Here is a 19,888-nt window from a genome sequence, read left to right as displayed (position 1 = left end):
CACCCCGCATCTGTACGAGGCACTACTAGCGAGAAATAGAATGCTGACAACAGAGATCCAAAATTTAATTCTCACAATAACTTTGGCAAAAGCTAACATAGTAAATCCCACAATCCTTAATCATGCCGATTTAAGCTCATTAATTGAACAAGACACTCCAATAGTTAGCTTATTAGAAGCCTCTAAGATTAGGGTTCTTCAGTCCGATAGCATTATTCACATACTAATAGCCTATCCTAGGGTGAAGGTCAGATGTAAGAAGGTTCTCGTATACCCAGTATCACATTACCAGACAATCCTGCGACTCGATGAAGACATCCTAGCAGAGTGCGAGGAAGACACCTTTTCGGTCACCGAATGCATGGAGACCACGCACAGCACCTTCTGCGAGCGGTCTCGACGCGAAACCTGCGCCCGCTCACTCCATGCGGGAAATACAGCCCAATGCCACACGCAATCCAGCCACCTTAGGGCAGTAATGCCTATAGATGACGGCATAGTCATCATCAACGAGGCAACAGCCCGCATCAGCACGGACGGCGGCCCAGAGGTACTCGTCAAAGGAACACATCTTGTTACATTCGAACGATCAGCTATCATCAACGGATCGGAGTTCGTAAACTTCCGGAAAACAATAGACAAGCAGCCTGGCGTAGCAAGATCGCCACTACTGAACATCGTCGGCCATGACCCGGCACTGAGCATGCCTCTGCTACACCGCATGAACAACGGCAACCTGCGCTTTATCCAAGGGTTCAAAGACGAGGTTGATGCCGCGGGTTCCCCCAAACTTTGGTTCGTGGCTGGAGTAGTCCTTAACGTTGGTCTGATTGGTTCGCTCATCCTTTTTCTGGCACTAAGGAGAAGGCGAGCTTCCGCTGAGATACAACATACCATCGATAAACTTAATATAACCGAGGACGGTCAAAATCTTAGGGGGGGGTAGTTAACAACTAAGTTGCCACATATAAACAATGCTGACGCGCCCCAACGGAGTTCAGCGCTCTGCGCTGCGAACGGTCAGCAACAGCAATTGGACACCCCTTATCCGGGGTACCAAGCTGTGTTGCATAAATGCTGAGTCGGCTTGCCGACCATGGGTTTATGGCGTGATGCATTGAAGCTAGGGTAGATCCACATTTTTCATATTCTTTTGTATTCAGTTCTAAGCTTGCACTTTAAGAATAAAGACCAGCTACTCCGGCACTTGGCCGTAAAACACCACTTGTTTTAATTAAACATTCTCGTTGAGCCAAAAGGCCATCGAAAGACCACGGGGGCAAAGTCACGCCCTCCATCCTAATCTTCCTAAGACGTCTTCGCCCAGCCAAAGGAGACGACACGCATAACACCTATACAACGGAGTCACCTATAAGAGAGGACCACCGGACGATAGGATTTATTAATTTGTACATATATATGGCACATATTAAATAAATTAGTAAAACACTGCTGATATAAATAATTTAGGTATATTAAGATTTATTTATCTGCGCAATTTTTAATTGCGAACAACAATATGATGATTTCATTGATGATTATTTAAAAGTGATTATTAAATATAGAGGCGGATCCTATTGTCACCATGTTTTAATTATTTCGCAAGCACTTTGTTCGTTTGCTATGCGGATTTGTTTATAAATTAAATAATTAAATCCAACTGAAATAAATTGCAATTTTATTCCGTGTTTCCCACAATATGTCACTCGTGCCAAATCGATTCAATTCTCACTTTAGTCTGGCTATGAATCACTAGAATTACTTCACACCTAAATTAGCATTGCAAATTGCGCTTCCAAGAAAATAATTACATAAAATGTATTTAATGTAATGTCGTGGCAGGAAAACCAAGTGAGGTAACTCTTATGAGCTGATGCTTCCGGTCAATTTTGGTCTAGAAGAAATCCTAACGATGTTGATCAAGAATCAGTCGCTAGATTATTTTAGCCTCTAAAACGATGCGAAGAATGATGCTACCTAGGAAAAACCCATATTTTATATAAAAAACAAGCACTTAGTTTCACTTATAATCAAGAATGTTAGCATTTTTACTTTGTTTAAAGTTTAAGACCAAAGTTTAAAGCAAGATATTAATTTGATTGATAAATAGAGTAAGACTCGATCAATCAGAAACCAACTTTAGCCTTTAGAAATTCTTTACAAAAATCCCTCCATTACCAAAAATTAGAACAAATTTCCAGCTATTTCGATAACAATTTGTGTGTTTATTGTTTAGTCAACCAGATAAATAAATTAAACTTTAAAAGTAATCACAATCACTATTTAGTTATTCTACAATAAGTTAGAGCGCTTTGAGCAGCGCCTAGTCGTAGCTCCATGTCCACCCTTCAAGGATGCTGGGTGGTGGTCTGTTGGCGCGGCATCATGTGCCTTGGCTGCGTGGGAGGCAGTGGCTCCGTGGAGGCCATCGCCTGCTGCAGGAAGCGCACATAGTAGAGGCTCAGGCGGATCTGCTGCTGCAAATTGGCCTCGTGCTGGATGCGACTGGTCAGGTACTGCTGCTCGATGAGCTGCTGCTGTTGCTGCTGGCAGCGTCGGTGGCGCAGGCTGGCCAAGGTGTTGCGATCCCGACGCAGTTGCTCCTGCGGACTGCGCTGGCGGCGCTTGTGGTGATTGCGCACCATGTTGGCGTGGTAGGTGGCATCCACTTGCGGTGGCGGCGGTGTCGATGTAGCCACAATCTTACGTGGCGGCTGTGGTTGGTCCTCTTCCGAGGCCTCATCCAACCAGGGTCGGAAGAAGCGTCGCTTGGGCTGTGGCTGCTCTGGAGTGCGTTGTCCTGGCTGCTCCATAATGAAGACCACATCGTCATCGGAGTCCGCATCCATGCTGCGCTTTCGCTTCAGAGCTCCAGTGAATTTCTTGTGGTTATAGTTATCCATTCTTGATTAAAATCAGAGTAGTGGTGTACGCTTTGCTGTCTTCGAGACGACTGTGCTGCCCCTCCTCCTGGTCATCCGTTTTATGCAACATTAGGTAATTTGCAGAGCCTCCCACAAAAAGGGATTGGCATAAATGGGAAAGATTTTCCCATCGCGTACCTGGGGATCACGGGACAACGGATCAGGTATTTCCCCAACGCATTTCATTCATTCCCTAAAAACGGGACCAAAACTAATCGGCTGCTGTTACCTGAATTGGGAATAGGGAGTCCCTAATCCGCAGGCTGGCAATCTTCTCGAGCGTGTCATAAACCAGTTGTTGTCCTTGCCTCGTCTGTTTACGTGGCCGACGATTTTCGATGGAATTACCTGTTGTCGGGCCCGAAAAAGGGATCTCTGTGTAGGATCCGATGTGTAATCTCTAATCCTGGCGCTCGTCCATGCTGTCTGCCGGCCGACCCGGTATTGTTTCGGCTTTCTTTGTGGCACCTGAATAGCAGACATGCTGCAGTTTTCAATGCCCGATCTCGATTCGAACAACAAGCGTTTATGACTTTCAGCTTGGACAGCTGAAGAAAAACCGTCTCGGATTTTTTGAATCTCCCGGTACAAATATCCTAGGACACCGGCAATTACTGAATGCTCCTCCCTCTGCTCTCTGGTTTCGTGTCTTTGGCATTATGTCGGATTTTTCCGTTTCATTCAATGGTCCATTGTCCATTGATTTATGCAGTCAGGGAACGAATATATGTGGTAGATGGTTCTCACATTTCACTGTTCCTCCGCCTAAGCGGATTTATTTCAGGTGGGCTTGAGACGAGCCCCGCCTCAAGGAATCCCAAAGTCAATAAGCAGGAGCGGAGTGGGAGTTGGTTATTTGTTCAGTTGAAGTATTACAGTGAAAGATTGTCGTATTGTTTGATTGTTTCCCTTTTATTATATTGATCAATTTTCATCTGTTCTGGAACGGAGAGAATCGATTGTATGGGGTCCTCCCAGGGAAGGTGTTGTTCATTCTTTCAAGGGGAATGACCTTAGAAAGAGCAATGCTATCCTACCAGGAAGTGCTTTCACCAATGATACAATTAAAGGTTGCCTTATATAATGTTGAACTAACAGGATGGTGGATGGGAAAATAGATTCCCATATATTTTTCTAAGGAGTAGATCTGTTCAGCGATGGGAAATTTTAGGCAATAAATAGGTATTTTTTAAAAATATTATGATCCAGAATAGAGAATATTTAACTTTGTATGGTAGCAACGATTATATCTCCTTGCGTACAGAAAAACTTTGTATAAATATACTACCTTATACAGAAGATTATTCACTTTGAATGGTTTAGAATTTTAATTCAAATCCCAAGATTACGTTTAAAAATTCACCTAAAAAGCCAATAAAAAAGTTAGGGATATATGTATTTATAAATCCGACATGTATAGAAGAAGTGTAGTAATAGAATAGTAAACTTATTTACAATAAAGAAATTTCGAACTGCATTTAAATGCAATCAAAATTAAAAAAATAAATTAAATTAAAAAATAAACAAATTCAGGAGAAACCAATTTGTGCACTTACATATGTATGTACTTGAATATCAAAAACATAATCCTTATTAATGATATTTAAAGTCAGTAGTCAGTATTGTTTATATCACAAAATTTTCACTTTGATTGTTCACTTTTGCAAAATGATAAGATGAAGAACCTTGGCTATTCTTATTTAATATAGCAATATTTTAATGTCTATACTACCAATATTTCATGTTCGCAAACCAAGAAATAATAATGTATTATAATCATGTAATCACATATTATAAACAAAATTTCTGGTATTTCCAAAAAATATTACTTTACTATTATACAAAAGGGTATAGTGATCAGAGCAATGCTATATCGCCGTGAGTGATCTCTAAATCAATAAATGGTATGCAACTGCGTCTGGAAAATACTCGAGAAAGGAATCCAAGAAATCCGTTGAACAGACTAGGACAGAGATTCGGGAAAATCCCAATAAATTTCCATTCAATGACTATTGTGACTAAGCAGCGGCTGGCATTTTGCCGAAGATACATAAAGGTATCCCCTGATACCCTGGACGAGAACTTAATGAGGCAGATTAGCGGTAAGCGAGATAAGAATCCAGATTCCGAAGCGTCCAGCCAACGTGGCCCAGCATCAAAGAGTGGCAAGCGCAGGCGCTGGCCAGATTCCGAGGTAGAAAACGCTTCTCGAGAAAGTCGGCAGGGAAATTTCCGAGAAAAACCGAACGGACTAGGCAGACACAATAGAAGGTGCGAGCAGCGCGCTGCAGCAAATGAAAAATTAATTACAAAGGACTTTCGGATGAGCAGGTAGTCAACGGTCACAGGTACTCGTAGTATATGGGTGTATGCCGAAATCCTTTTCTTCTCCCAACGACAATGCCAACCTTTTGTCAACGAAGATTTTCCCATAAACAGGGCGCATGTTCGCTCTTAATGATAGTGTTTTCAGGTAGGACCTCTGATCTCGTTGGTATAAAAACCTGGTTGCGCAGCAGCAGGAGCATAGTCGAGCCTTAACAGCCGTCGTGAAAACAACTCAACGAACAGCACAACTAAAACCACCACTACTTAAAACACCAATCATGGCACCTTCGAACATGGATTACCACAACGAGTCGGAAGTCGGCGAGAGCTACACCCACAAGAAGTTCAAAACCGCCGGGTATACGCACAAAAAGTTTGGCAAGAAGAGCTCCAAGGATATCGCCCCCACAGCCAATGCCACGCCCCTGTTCCGGCCGTACGCCCTCAGCGAAAATACACCACGAAAACGTCGCCAGGAGACGGAGCGGGAGGTGCAACAGCAGCAGGAGCAACCATTGCACCATCACCACTCATTGCCTCCCACACCACCAACCACACCTCCGCAGCACCAGCAACATCCGCATCCGGCCACCCAAGTTCCGGTAACCCAAATTCCGGTCACCCATTCGCCGGTCTTCAATCACCAGGCATACGCTTACATGCTACAAAAGCAGCGCGCCGTGCTCCAGATGCGACAACTGCTCAATATCAATCCGGATGCCAACACCTGGCCACTGGAATGGCGCCAGGCCCTCCAGGCTCTGCTGCAGCAATGAGCTTGATGCGCACATAAACACATTCGAAACGGAGTGATTTGCCTAGCAACCAGTGATATAGATCTTTAAGTGAACGCGGACAGATTGTACAATATGAACGAATGCGAAATTCTAGCGTAATTGTAGATACATATAATTTTAAAGAAAATAAATAGTTTTTCATCATAAAGTTAATCAATTGGTTTTATGTTCTGACAGCTTGCGATGTATAGTAATCCGGTATTCGGTATTCACAACAATCAGGAGTTTAAGCCGAATTTGAATGCGGACAGTAAATGAGATCAGGATCGAAAATCCTTCCATTTCTCATCCATTTCATACAGTTCAAAGCAACTTCTACATAAATTCAAACATGTACTGGCAAATTTAATTAGGCTCACATTACTTAAACTTTACATAGAGTTATTGAAGCCAAGGCGGTCAAAAACAGAGCCATTTTGATCTCGCTGCCTGCTGTGACCAGCATTCATGCTATTATGGCGCCTTGGCGGAACATATTTCTTCTGCGGTTCCGGTCGCTGCTGTCGATGTGGCGGAGCTGGTGGAGCTCTGAGGGGAGCGGATGTGGCGGTTTTTCCAAGCCTCCTGTGGACGGGCATCGTGTCCTGTCGGCTAAACAGCTCGTCGCTGCGCATGCGTATGGTTTTGCCCTTAACAGGACTGAGACGAGCCTGTGGTTTCCTTGCAGGCGATGCCTTTAAGTTGTAGGTCTTCTTTGTGGCATGAAGTTTGGATACTAAACAAAATGTTAAAGATTAATTAACTTTGCCACTTCTCCTCTGAAGAAAACATACCCATTCCGAGCCTCGATTTAATGTTATTCGCAAAACTTTTGCCGTGCCTATTTTTGTATGCCGCTTCGGGAACGATTTCCCGAACCTCCGCTGTGGAGGCGAACTTTACCATCTTTTCACCGGCTCCCATATCAAAATCTTCTCCGCTGGACATGTAATCTTCTTCGTCACTTTCGAGATCGTCCATGCTATCGTCGTCATCGTCGCCTTTTTTTAAAGGCACTTTGTGAACGAGCATGACCTTTTGCTGCGGCAAAGCGGCCACCTTCTTCGCCTTTACAATAGGCGAGTTCATGGTGACCCCTCCTCCACCTCCTCCAACTGTACGGTGTGTGTTTTTAAGGATCGATTTGATTTCCCTGGTCGAACTGAACTCCTCCGAAAGAGCGCCCTGCTTGCCACCGAGTCGAGCGAAGACCGAATGGTTGCTGGAGGTGGCCACTGTTTTTGATACGCCGGCGACGTGCACGCGGACGCTGCTCTCGCCGGAACTGGAGACAATGCCCTCCTGTGCCTCGTCCTCGGTATGCAGGCGCGTAAATATGTCCGACTTTTTGGAGCTGCTCACACGATCAGAGTATACTAAAAGAAGAAATATTGAAAATGTGATCTAATTTCTAATCTGTAATCTTACACTTTTCCCGCTTGGCCAAGATCTGTTTGCTGCGCTCGGTGGTTCCCGAGGGCAGTGTCACCTTGTACTTGCCCTCGTGCTCCGGAAGCACCCGTCTTGCCGGTTTCGCAGGCGGATTAACCTTTACTTTTGGAGTTGCAACCGGCGCTTTGGTTTTTGGCGATACCGGTTGGACAACTGATTGAACCACCTCCGTGGTGAGGACCTGTTCCCGGGCATTCTGTTCGCAGACGGTCTTTGAATGCCGCAGGATGGCAATTATATCGCCCATCAATGTGATGCCCATTTCCCGGAGATACTCCTTGTTAAGATCCAACAACATGTCGTCCTGGATGCGGTTCTCCACGAAGACATGGGCATAGCCGGCGGCCGCAGGAGATGGGATCCCGGCCGCATTGAAGAATTTTACCCAGCGTGCTGTAATTTTCGTTAGCAAGTTCATTATTTTTAAAGTATGTGATATTTTTTAGGTCTCTATTTTTGTTTTGCACCCGGAAGCGTCTGTTCAGTTTGTGTCGATTTCACGATTTTATACACTTACCTGCGTTTGACTTGGACATTGTGCGTATTTCTGTTGCTGGCAAGCAAAGTTTCTTACACGAATCAACTACTATTTATTTATTTTATTCCCATAAATTCCGTTTTTTGCACTCGAAGCTATTTTTATATTATAGGGTTACCAAAATCGTGAACGACTATCGGTATGCGGTTATCGGATATCGATGAGACCATATGTTAGTGTTGTTAAATGTCAACATGTTGTAGTAGGGGTAATCAACAAACATCGTTCAAATTTAAATTTAAAGAATCTTATTTAATTTCTATATATCGTGATTTAATGTAGTACAATTTAGCAACATATGCTTAATTAGTTATTTACACTTAAATAATTACGATGTACATTTTAAAACAAGTTGGTTTAAAAAAGATTTTTTCGTGGACTTTTGGTATTTTTAGTACTTCCACACTGCTGTTAAAATTGTAAACAAACCGCGCCGCACGTGTGATTTTTATTTAAAATCAAAACAATTGTATTTCTAAAGTTCCAAAATATGGCTGGTAAATACGATCTGCTTAGCGAGCAGGGCCTCCGTCTGGACGGACGACGTCCTCATGAACTTCGCCGCATCAAGTGCAAACTTGGAGTCTTCGAGCAGCCCGATGGAAGTGCATACATGGAGCAGGGAAACACCAAGGTTCTGGCTGCCGTCTATGGACCCCACCAGGCCAAGGGCAATCAGACGGAGTCCGTCATCAACTGTCAGTACAGTCAGGCCACCTTCTCTACGGCGGAGCGGAAGAATAGGCCGCGCGGCGATCGCAAATCTCTGGAGTTCAAGATGTATCTGCAGCAGGCGCTAAGTGCTGCCATTAAATCAGAACTATATCCCCGCTCCCAGATAGACATATACGTGGAGGTGCTCCAAGATGACGGCGCCAACTATGCGGTGGCCCTTAATGCCGCCACACTGGCACTAATTGATGCGGGGATCTGCCTCAACGAGTTCATTGTCGCCTGCACCGCCTCACTGAGCAAATCAAATATCCCGCTCACAGACATCTCCCAGTTCGAGGAGGTATCCGGCGGCCCGAAGCTGACCGTGGCTGCCTTGCCCACCGCCGAGAAGATCGCCTTTCTTGAGATGAGCGAGCGGTTCCACATCGATCACTTGGAAACCGTCATCGAGACTGCTATGGCGGGTTGCCGCGAAATAAGGGATATTCTGGAGGCAGCAGTCAAGGAGCACCTTCTGCACATGGGCAGTGCCTCTGACTTTGCGAAAGTTGGTTGAAATAAAGTAATATTTTCTATTTCAAACTAGGCGTTTTTACAATTGAAGGGAATTCATAATAAAAAGGAACCAAAAGTTACAAATTAACATTAATTGAGATGACAGTTCTTGCTCTGAAGCGAAGTTTTCTTTTTATATCATTTCAGCTGCGGAAGCACAATTATCTTATAAAAAACAGGCGTATAAATGTAGTAACAAACGAAAGTAGCTCTAGTTTTTCTCAATAGCTTCCTTTGGTGGCTCCCACGTATCCAACAGCTCCTTTAGTCGTTCTCTTCGATGTTCCAGTTGCAACTTCTCTATGAGTCCACTCAGTTGATCGCCGCCCTTGAGGAAACCATCGAGGTTGTGCAGCGTACCGCCCTGAATTCGATGATCCGTGATGCGATCCTGGACGAAATTGTAGGTACGGATCTTCTCATTGCGATTGAGACTACCCTGTTGCGCCTTCTTGGTGGCCATCTTGCTAGCCTCTACGCTCTCCAGCTGCTGTTGCACAAGTCGCGACCGTAAACGCTTCATCGCTAGCTCACGGTTCTTGAGCTGGGAGCGTTCCGATTGCGCCTCCACCGCCAGACCCGTGGGTAGATGGACAATTCGCACAGCCGAGTCGGTGGTGTTAACATGCTGGCCACCAGCTCCACTCGCTCGCTTCGTCTCGATCTTCAGATCCTTCTCAGCGATGTGCACTTGGATGTCGGCGGGTCGAGGAATCACAGTTATCGAGGCGGTACTGGTATGCATTCGTCCAGACTTTTCAGTGGCCGGCACCCGCTGTACCCGGTGAACTCCAGCCTCATAGCGCAACCAGCGGAAGGCATCCTCGCCGCTCACCATCAGACTGGCGTGCCGCAGTCCGCCGATGTCGGTGCTCTCACTGGCAAACTCCTCCCATTCCCAGCCCATGTGGTCGAAGTAGCCGGTGTACATCTCGTACAGTTCTTGGGCGAATAGCATTGCCTCCTGGCCACCGGCGCCGGCATTGAGGCCGAAGATCAGAGCCGGATACTCCTCATCGTCAGAGAGCGTTAGAAGCTCCTGCAGTAAGGCCTGATCCTGCTTGCCCAGTAGATCCACATAGACTTCGTTCTCCTCACGCATCAGTTCACGCATATCCTCGTCCTTCTCCGCTTCCATGTCCTTAGCGCTGGTGATGTGCCGTTCCAGTACGCGTCGCTGCTCCAGGGCACTGACCACGCCCTCCAGCTGGGCGAGACGGGCGTAGGATTTGCTGTTTCCGGCGGCGTTGACTCGCACGGCGTAGTATTCCTGGCGCAGGGACTCCAAATAAGCCTGAAGCTTCTCGTTCTGAATGCTCAGCGGATCTGTGCTGGCCAAGCGCCGTGCCAGGTATCCCAGGCGGAGGTTTAGTAGTTTACGTGACATCATTTTTTCAGCTTTTCATTGAAAATTCATTGAAAATAGCATACAAATAATTAAATAACAACAAGAGGTGAACCAAATATGATAGCAGCGATTACTATCGATATGTGCAGCATATATTTAGTAGTTAGTATATTATTTAACTTATCGATAGGCAAGAATGGTGCAACTGCTATCAACACCGATAGTCCCCCAAAAACATCGATTCCAGTTCCAGCTACGTACAAAAGCGCATTGAAAAGTCAAAGAAATATGCCAGTTTGTAAATATTAAAATCTCTATTTCATCTTAATGGGGAAATAGCTGTCTTAGTGGCGAACTTCGGTTGTTTTAATGTGTGATATGCTAAGCTTTTGCCTGCAGTCGTTCGTATTGCGTGTGTGGGTGTGTGTGTGTGCTCGCCTTTTGATTGGAGAAAAATGAACGGACTGCGACAACAACAACAGCAGCAGCAACAACAACGGGTGAAGTGAGCGCAGAGTGCAGCAATTAAGTTTAATTAAGCCAAACAATTGAATGCGAAGAGTCTGAGCTGTGCTGTCGCCCGAAAAGTGCATTTATTAAGGCGATATCCGATTCAAGATCGCCGGAAAGTAAAAACACAACAGTTGACGAAATGCCACCGTTGAAAACATACCAGATACACGAATACAATGGCAATACCAGTCCGAATGCGAATGCCAATCAGAACGCCAATCAGAATCCCACCGACGGCGGCGACGGTGACTTCTTTGGCCAAAATCTGGGATCTGGGGCCACAGCAGCCAGCCATCGCACAAACCTGCCCTCCTACTGCAACGCCCAGTATCCGTTCAAGGTGCTCTCCAATCTCAACCAATTGCGCGAGCAGTCCCGCTTCTGCGACGTGGAGATTATCGCCGGAATGGCCACATTGAGTGCCCACCGGGCTGTCCTGAGTGCAGCCAGTGCCTACTTTGAGGCCATGTTTCGACCCGAGCTCGGGTTAAATGAGGTCAAGCAAAAATCCGTGGTGCTGCACACAATTGACGGCGATATCCTGCACATCCTGCTTGACTTCATCTATACGGGTCGCTGCGAAATCACCCAGGTGAGTCAATACCCCTAGTCGCTTGGTCCACAAATCCTAATCCCTTCTTTGATCTTACAGTCAAATGTCCAGGAGCTGTTGGCCGCCGCCGATATGCTGCAGCTGAACGAGGTGGTCGACGGGTGCTGCGAGTTCCTCTGCCGCGAGCTGCACGCCTCCAATGCCCTGGGCATTTTACGCTTCGCCGAGGCCCATAACTGCGAGTCGTTGGCCAAGAGTGCACTGAACTTTGTCCACGCCAATTTCCCAGCGGTGAGTTGGAGGCACTTGAAAGGCTTGATTTGTAGGTGTAACGCCCAAACGAAAAGTGGGTCATTGAATCAGTCTACCAGGGTTCTATTTTTATTGGAACCGAAAATATTCAAAGAGATAAACGATAAAAATATCCAAATAATAATATTTAAAGTTATTCCCATTTCTGCCTTGAAACCAATAATTGATCGTTTAAATTTGAGCATTAGGCAAAAATATACATTCCTTTATTAACTGATTAATACTCTCCTTTCATTGTTCAGATAACGCTTGAAGATGAGTTCCTAGAAACGCCACATACCCTACTCTCGCAGCTACTGAACTCGGAGCTGCTGCGTGTGGACTCTGAATCGCAGGTGTTCCAGGCAGCGCTCCGTTGGATTAAGCACGACGTGACGCAGCGCCGCTGCTACGTCTTCGATGTCCTGTCCCACGTGCGCATGGCGCTTGTTCCGGTGAAGGTGATCGACAAGGCTCTGAAGGACGACTGTCGCGACATGTCCGTGAAGATAGCCCTGCGCTCCATTTGCCGGGACATTGCGTCCAAGCGCGGACAATTGGTGCCGCTGCGGGTCTGTCCCCGTCAGCTGGCCAAGAAGAATATATATATCATTGGTGGATCTCATCGGGATACGCCGCGAACATGGAACTCGGCCGACTGCATCTTCGAGACGGTGGCGAAATTCGATATATTCCGGCGCGAGTGGACGGAAACGGCGCCTATGGAGGTGGGACGCATCCTGCCAGGTGTATCAGCATTAAATGGCAAGATCTATGTGGTAGGAGGAGAGCGCGGTTCACAGATTCTGGCCAATGGCGAGGTCTATGATCCACAGAACGATGTTTGGCAACCGATTGCCCCGATGATTGTGCCGCGCTGCGAGTTCGGTCTTTGCACCATGGGCGGAAATCTGTTTGCCGTAGGTGGTTGGATAGGCGACGACATTGGCGGCTCCATGGAGTGCTATGATCCGGAGCAGGATCTCTGGAAATTAATGGGCAGCATGCCGCAGCCCAGATTCAGCATGGGTGTGGTCAGTTTCGAGGGTCTCATTTACATTGTGGGAGGCTGCACAACTACAACCCGTCATCTGCCGGATTTAATCAGGTATTTAACCAAAAATATATATAATATTCGTAGTAATATATTTTCTCAAAATCCATTACAGCTTCAATCCAGTGACAAAAGAGTGGAACGAGCTGGCCCGCATGCAAACAGCTCGCTGTCAAATGGGTGTGGCCGTTCTGGATCGGTACTTGTATGTGGTTGGAGGCAGTAGCATCAGCCAGGACATTCTCAGCTCCGTGGAACGCTACAGCTTCGACGAGGACAAGTGGACTACAGTGTGTGCACTAAACGTGCCCAGAGCCATTCCTGCCGTGGCCGCCGCCGATGGCCTACTCTACGTAGCTGGAGGTGATCAGGTAACAGTGTATTTCAATTTATTTGATTCATAATTTAATCATTATTTTTGTATGCTTCTCTTGCAGCCCTGTGAGGTGAACTTCTACCGAGCCCAAGTGACTATCAATGCTGTCGAATGTTATGATCCGCTTTCGGACACCTGGAAGAATTGTCCGGATCTACCAGTTAGCCGTTCGGAGGCCGGAGCAGTGGTAGTTTAGGACCTCGGACTGGTTCGCGAGGGTCAAACACAAAATCTGTCGTCGTTTTAAGAAAACCACACACGAAAAACACTCTCTAACTGTAGCTCTTGACATTGTATACGTTACACACATCACAAGTCTCTTCCCTTTTTTCGATTCAATTGAACGTAGTGGTCACTCGCCAAAGATATGTAAGCGCGTTGTTATGGATGGTTGATGTTGTATGTGGGAGCATAGCGCAGCTATTCACCAGTTAGTACACATGCTAATAGTTAGCCACGATGGAAGCAGCCAGCCCAGATTGTTCCGTAGTTGGAGTTGTCCTTTATAAAAGCGAAACCAAACACCGAAAAAAAAAGAAACCAAAGCATTCACTTTGAAAACGACAAATTTAACGTATCGTAATTGCTGAACATTATTTGAATCAATTATTTGTTTGTTTTTAAATGTATTATCTACTTTTATTGTTGAATGCTGACCAGAGTGTTAGGAACAATGTTTGAGGCGCCCTTGAAAAGAGCGAAATCTCCACTGAACTTTGTATTAGTATAGTCATTAGGGACATTTCCTTATCTGCATGTTAATTCGACTAATTCCATCCCAACAGTATTCTACTTCTAATGCTCGAATATTTATACAAATGAAATCTTTTAAAATGTGTCAGTGATTATTTTTTTAGAAGTCTATTATTATTTTGTTTATCAAAATCTAAAGTATCGTAACCAGTTTTTCAATACTTTTATTAAAATAGCATACCGATAAGAAAAAGTCCCTAACAGTACCAAAGCAAATTAATACAAACAATCAAAGATGCGAACTGTAGGTGTATTATCGAAATAAATATACGAATTATTAACTAACAATTAAAAGTCTTATTTCCATCGGGGTAACTTTAATGTTGATTAAAGAAAAGATCTTGTTATTTTCGAGATTTTTATGACACGGTCGAAAAGCCGCAAACCAAACAAATTAAATCAAATTAAAAATCGGTTTGAAATAGAATTTCAAACACACAGTTAAGTTTTAAGTCATTTAAGTCATTTAAAATTAGCTTTATATTTATTATTCAGTTGGGCCGAAATCCCGGCGGTACTGCAATACCGGGCCAACCCGCGACAGAGGTGGAGCAAGCTCCTAGCACTCCGTCTGATTCCAAAAATCAGTTTAACATTTGTTGTCCTCCAATGGAGGAACTATCAGATGTTAAGCTGATAAGAACAGATACTACACTTTGATCTTAGCCATAAGGCCGAGAAGCGATAACTTGAAACGAAAAACGAACAGGGTCTCGGTGAGCAAACAGCCAGAACCAGTTGGGAATTATAAGTGTGCGCACACGAAAACTGACTCAACGCAGCTGTTGTTCAGTAAGAATAGCCTGCTTTTAGGGGTAGTTGATGTTTTTGTCTGCGGAGCAAATAAAAATGAATCTTTTTATTTTGTAACGGAAAATCTTAAAAACATTTCGACCAAATAAAATATTTTGTTTTAAGACTTATACATATATTGTTTGAAAAATATAAATATTTTATGAGACATTAAAACCGGCATATAATATGGATAATATCATATAATATTTGTTTAAATTATTTATCTTGTTCTTTTAAGTAGCTTTCGAAAAATGAACAAAAAATGTTAATGTTGTATAAATCAGATGTGTAACAAAGAAATACAAATAATTCAATGCTACTAATAGTTCAAAAACAGTAACATTTAATTTAAATATAATTTTCGTTAAAACAACAAAATACCAATGTTAATTTACATAAAAGAAAAAGAAAGCTGAAAATCTACTTGACATGCGCCGAAATACTGTTAACACTCTGGTAAGTGGGGCAGTACCAAAATAGAAAAACAGTTGGATATACGCCGAGGTCTCTGGAAGAACATTTTCGAAACGAGCTTAAGGCGTGGCGCGATAGTAAATTTATATTGTTTTTCTAAATCTGGTAAGCCAACAAAGTGCAGCATTTTCCCACGGCCAGTGTCAGCAATTTTCCAATGTTTATATGCCATACTGTTAAAGAGAAAATGGGAAAAGTGGCCTTGAAGGTGCAGTTCCCTTGCGGTAGGTGTAATTGGCGCTTTGGGAATATCTTGTCAGCCTATACATATATCATCGAAGATAAAGGCAATATATATACCTGTGTATAAGATATAAGCGGAATAAGTTTAAAACCTTACATTTAAATAAGAATAAACCAATGAAATACCCTTTCTTTCTACTTTACAGCATGTCTTTTAGGATTATAATGCAAGGCGAGCAACGATTTAATGAAGGACATGAGCGAAAATTAAGCAAAGCCAATCAAATGTGCATCAAACAATAACCCAGACTAACTGGCTAGACCTTCCGTTCCTTGAAGAAATCTCAATGGCCATCAAGCTTAGCTTCGATCCATGTAGTACTTCCTTAAAGCACCTGTCGCTATTCCTACTTAAGATATACTGCTTGGCACTCGTACTCCAAGGTGCCAGTGCCGATTGGCTAATGGACTGTGGAAACTGTCACTGCAAATGGAACTCTGGCAAGAAGACGGCCGACTGTCGCAATTTGAGCCTAAGTGGAGTGCCGGAGTACCTCAGTCCGGAGGTTCAAGTGCTGGACTTGTCACACAATCATATATTCTACCTGGAGGAGAACGCATTCCTGACCACCCACTTGCAAAATCTCCAAAAGTTACTCATCCGAAATGGCACCCTGAAACACCTGAACCAGCGGAGCTTCACCCAACTGCAGATCCTAATAGAGCTCGACTTGTCAAATAATCTACTTATGGACCTGCTACCCAATGTGTTTGACTGTCTTTCGAAAGTGCGGGCGATATTGCTGAATGGCAACCTGTTCCAAGCACTTCGCCATGGAGTCTTTCGTAATCTCAAGTATCTGCACAAGATCGAACTTAAGCGCAATCGCTTGGTTAGCATCGATGCCAAGGCGTTTGTGGGAGTACCACTTCTCTCGCAGATCTATCTGGACAACAATGAGCTGACCAAACTAAGAGTCGAGAGTTTCCAGGACTTGACTAAGCTCACAGCCTTATCGCTGGTCGAGAATCCTTGGAACTGCACCTGCGATCTTCAGATGTTCCGTGACTTTGTCATAGGCATGAACCTGTACACCCCGCCCACATCCTGCCATTATCCTTTGCAGTTACGTGGTCGTCTGTGGATCGAGGATCAGCCGGAGGCGTTTGCCTGCAAGCCAAAGATAGTGTATCCAACACTCAGTACTTCCATCAACACTTCCAAGGAGAACGTAACGCTTATATGTCGCGTCCACGGATCTCCCAATACGGTTATTGCCTGGGATTACACCAATCAAGTATACGAAAGCCGCTCCAAGCCGGTGAAAAGTCTGCAAAAGCAACGTGTTTACATAGAACTATTGCGGGAGGATGAATCAAAGGTTCGGAAATTCGGACATGATGTTTTTGTGTCACGTCTTACGATTGTTAATGCCCGGAAGAGCGATGAGGGCGTCTATACCTGTCTGGCGGAGAATCCCGGTGGCAAGGATTCGGTGCACATAAGTGTGGTGGTGCAAAAGGATATGCAAAGGATTTCCCTCATGGACAGCAACTTCTTTGCAATAGTCTGCCTTATAGCCATGGGTTTTCTCAGCATGTCGATCCTATTTTCGTTGGTAACATGCCTGATTTTCAAGAGATTCAAGCAGTTTCATCCCGGCCAGCACACTTATTTGCAACCCACTAGTTTTCCCGTTCAGTCACCTGGTAGTGAAGATGCTACCGCAATCAGCGCCCTAAGTTCTGGAGTTATAAGGGAAAGCAAGATAGTGCTGGATCCATTAAGTGCGACCAGTGAACCAGCAAATAAAAATTACACTTTATTTAAAACATCCAATTCGAATGGCAGTGAAATGTATCCAAGCGAGTATATGCCCACGAGAAATTATGAAGACGTGAGATTAAACAATAAAAATTATATAAAAGATCCAGACAATCAGGCGGAATCCACTTCATCGCGAAATCGGGAGCTCCAGGAAAAAGATGAGCTCAAACAGAAAGGCAATTAAATCCAAAATACCATAGTGTTTAAATTTTAACTCATTCTTGTTTTTCCACTACTTAGATGAGCTCGATAGGGACTCCCGGCAGAGTTCCTCGCAATCAACAGGCTGCTCAAAAAAGAAGGGACAAATCGATGAACTCCAACCGGACCTTTTGCCTTCCACTGAACCCACTGCCTTAAAAAATATTGATGAACCTTTCGATCCACCAGCGAAAAAAGAAGAAGTTAATCCCCGAAGCAAGTACAATACCAATGTGCAAAAGTACCTAAAGGAGAAGTACGGCAGTGTTAGAATAAAGAATATCAGTACTAATATTAGTACTAAAGACCCCATTAGTGGTGCTGATATCTCAAAATAATATAATACAATATAATATAATATAATATGGCATTTCCCACCATATCCGCCTGCGAAACCACCGTAATCCCCATGCCATTGAAATTTTAGTCTGTCCCAGGATTTCGATTCTTATCCAGCCCTACCTCTCTAAGACCTCCAGGGGATAGATGGAAAACGAAGATCCACTCAAGAAGAAATGTACCTCGCCTTATTTCTGGTAGTAAATTATGTATTTTAAAACGTTACTAATATAAGAACATTTATTTACACAGTTCTAAGTGTTTTAACCCACGCACTTTAAGTGAAAGGAATGTAATAATAAAGTTTTAAGGGATGCCTTTACCTTTACCTGACTCTACGTTCTATTATCCCTGACCTACCCCAAATTCATTCTCATATGTGTGCCTATAATTCCCAATTGGTTCTGGCCGTTTGCTCACAGAGACCCTGTTCGTTTTTCGTTTCAAGTTATCGCTTCTCGGCCTTATGGCTAAGATCAAAGTGTAGTATCTGTTCTTATCAGCTTAACATCTGATAGTTCCTCCATTGGAGGACAACAAATGTTAAACTGATTTTTGGAATCAGACGGAGTGCTAGGAGCTTGCTCCACCTCTGTCGCGGGTTGGCCCGGTATTGCAGTACCGCCGGGATTTCGGCCCAACTGAATAATAAATATTTAACAAATGACTAAAAACTAAAGTCAAAAGATTTATTTGTCAATTAAGTAGAATTTCTGTCTAGTTTTTTATCAAAATTATGCCGTTTTGTTAAGCCTGATTGCCAAAATGACTGCGCCGTCTACCTCGCGTGCCAACCCGGCCAGTGATTCCGACAAGGCTCAATCTCCCGTCCTTGGATTAAGCCGGAATCGAAAGCGTCAGGAGAAACGAAAGCAGCGGCTGCAGGAAATGCAAGATTTGCTGTACACGAAGCACTTCTCCAACTACAGACTGCCGGCGTCGGTGGCCGCGCCAGCTCCCGAGGATGAGCTGCTCCAACTGCAGAATTTCCATTCGCTGACCGAGCAGCCGTCCAGCAGCAGGAAAAGCGCACTGCCTGTGACCACATCTAGCGATTCGCCGTGGAGCCGACTGCGCCTGGTGGCATGCCCATGTCACGGATGCCTCTGCTCGGTTGAGCCTAGCGCTCTGTTGGGTCACTATTTGAGTGACCATCTGCCGGGAATGGGGGTGCCGTTCTACGAACTGGAAATGGGCAAGCGAGTGTCACTAACGTGTCATATTAGTAGCCTGGAAAAAGATGTCAACTCCCTGCTGGGTGTCTATGGCTATCGGCGCACTGGCCTCAATCCTCTGAAATGCCACCGAAACATCCATCTGCCGGTGGGCTACCGCCGCTTCTCGCAGCATAGCGCCCTCATGATCTTCGCCTGCCGCACCATGCACTCGGTGCTGTGGGAAAGGAAGCGTGTCAAACACGAAGTCCTGGCCATCTGGGTGGCTACTCCGTTGCAAGGCGTGGCCATCACTCTGCGCCTGCTGGTCCAACCGGCCAACCTGCCACGTTACTACGCCAGGCAGATAAAAGCGCGTCCAATGCTGCCACTGTCGTCGAACCAAACCTGCCGTGAGTTCATCAAGACCGACAGCAACGTGATCCTCATCAGCTTAGATGACCTTAAGGCACTAATGGACTTGGATGTTTGGCAGCAATCGCTAACCGCCGAACTGAAAGTGATTAGCGAGGCAAGAATATAAAACTTTCGTTTTTTTTTTTGGAATTCGCAATATTTTTGGCCATGTATTTAAGTCTAAGATTAAACAAGAAAACATACATACAAAAACAACATACATTGAACTTGCACTTAGTATATGCATTAATAAATTAGTACAAAGTATCAGAGATTACATTTGATAAAAGCAGCTACTAGCTGATCCAGGCATCCTACTTGCGTTACACTTCTGAATATATATACATACAAGGAGTACAAG

The 19,888-nt window shown here is 44.6% G+C and overlaps 8 protein-coding genes and 2 non-coding genes across 10 annotated transcripts; 6 read left to right on the top strand and 4 right to left on the bottom strand.

The window, feature by feature from the left end:
• Positions 1-2,081: 2,081 nt before the first annotated feature.
• On the bottom strand, positions 2,082-3,061 carry LOC6617825. Its single transcript, XM_002042099.2, has one exon. It carries the CDS (start codon positions 2,901-2,903, stop codon positions 2,349-2,351), a length of 555 nt encoding a protein of 184 aa, XP_002042135.1. The 5' UTR covers positions 2,904-3,061; the 3' UTR covers positions 2,082-2,348.
• A 2,469-nt stretch (positions 3,062-5,530) lies between these two features.
• On the top strand, positions 5,531-6,137 carry LOC6617824 (probable serine/threonine-protein kinase MARK-A). Its single transcript, XM_002042098.2, has one exon. The coding sequence runs from the start codon at positions 5,531-5,533 to the stop codon at positions 6,026-6,028; it is 498 nt and encodes a 165-aa protein (XP_002042134.1). The 3' UTR covers positions 6,029-6,137.
• A 56-nt stretch (positions 6,138-6,193) lies between these two features.
• Positions 6,194-8,157, bottom strand: LOC6617823. The gene is made up of 4 exons (XM_002042097.2): positions 7,998-8,157; positions 7,457-7,873; positions 6,823-7,404; positions 6,194-6,764 (listed from the first exon to the last, which is right to left on the bottom strand). Exons 1-4 carry the CDS (start codon positions 8,014-8,016, stop codon positions 6,421-6,423), a joined length of 1,362 nt encoding a protein of 453 aa, XP_002042133.2. The 5' UTR covers positions 8,017-8,157; the 3' UTR covers positions 6,194-6,420.
• Positions 8,158-8,418: 261 nt separating this feature from the next.
• LOC6617822 (exosome complex component RRP41) lies at positions 8,419-9,275 on the top strand. The gene has a single exon (XM_002042096.2). The coding sequence runs from the start codon at positions 8,509-8,511 to the stop codon at positions 9,247-9,249; it is 741 nt and encodes a 246-aa protein (XP_002042132.1). The 5' UTR covers positions 8,419-8,508; the 3' UTR covers positions 9,250-9,275.
• Positions 9,276-9,342: 67 nt separating this feature from the next.
• Positions 9,343-10,715, bottom strand: LOC6617820 (peptide chain release factor 1-like, mitochondrial). Its single transcript, XM_002042094.2, has one exon. The coding sequence runs from the start codon at positions 10,636-10,638 to the stop codon at positions 9,460-9,462; it is 1,179 nt and encodes a 392-aa protein (XP_002042130.2). The 5' UTR covers positions 10,639-10,715; the 3' UTR covers positions 9,343-9,459.
• A 115-nt stretch (positions 10,716-10,830) lies between these two features.
• On the top strand, positions 10,831-14,025 carry LOC6617819 (actin-binding protein IPP). The gene is made up of 5 exons (XM_002042093.2): positions 10,831-11,701; positions 11,762-11,953; positions 12,217-13,061; positions 13,123-13,378; positions 13,445-14,025. The coding sequence occupies exons 1-5, from the start codon at positions 11,249-11,251 to the stop codon at positions 13,577-13,579; spliced, it is 1,881 nt and encodes a 626-aa protein (XP_002042129.1). The 5' UTR covers positions 10,831-11,248; the 3' UTR covers positions 13,580-14,025.
• Positions 14,026-14,626: 601 nt separating this feature from the next.
• On the bottom strand, positions 14,627-14,822 carry LOC6617818. The gene has a single exon (XR_048668.2). It is a non-coding gene; the product is annotated as a U2 spliceosomal RNA (small nuclear RNA).
• A 593-nt stretch (positions 14,823-15,415) lies between these two features.
• LOC6617817 (leucine-rich repeat-containing protein 24) lies at positions 15,416-18,289 on the top strand. The gene is made up of 3 exons (XM_002042092.2): positions 15,416-15,510; positions 15,795-17,592; positions 17,657-18,289. Exons 2-3 carry the CDS (start codon positions 15,936-15,938, stop codon positions 17,953-17,955), a joined length of 1,956 nt encoding a protein of 651 aa, XP_002042128.2. The 5' UTR covers positions 15,416-15,510; positions 15,795-15,935; the 3' UTR covers positions 17,956-18,289.
• A 101-nt stretch (positions 18,290-18,390) lies between these two features.
• LOC6617815 lies at positions 18,391-19,863 on the top strand. The gene has a single exon (XM_002042091.2). The coding sequence runs from the start codon at positions 18,722-18,724 to the stop codon at positions 19,652-19,654; it is 933 nt and encodes a 310-aa protein (XP_002042127.1). The 5' UTR covers positions 18,391-18,721; the 3' UTR covers positions 19,655-19,863.
• LOC6617816 lies at positions 18,407-18,602 on the top strand. Its single transcript, XR_048667.2, has one exon. It is a non-coding gene; the product is annotated as a U2 spliceosomal RNA (small nuclear RNA).
• Positions 19,864-19,888: the final 25 nt, after the last annotated feature.

The sequence above is a fragment of the Drosophila sechellia genome, chromosome 2L (assembly GCF_004382195.2).
Source record: "Drosophila sechellia strain sech25 chromosome 2L, ASM438219v1, whole genome shotgun sequence".
Taxonomy (NCBI): domain Eukaryota; kingdom Metazoa; phylum Arthropoda; class Insecta; order Diptera; family Drosophilidae; genus Drosophila; species Drosophila sechellia.
This window is presented reverse-complemented; position numbering and strand designations above follow the sequence as displayed.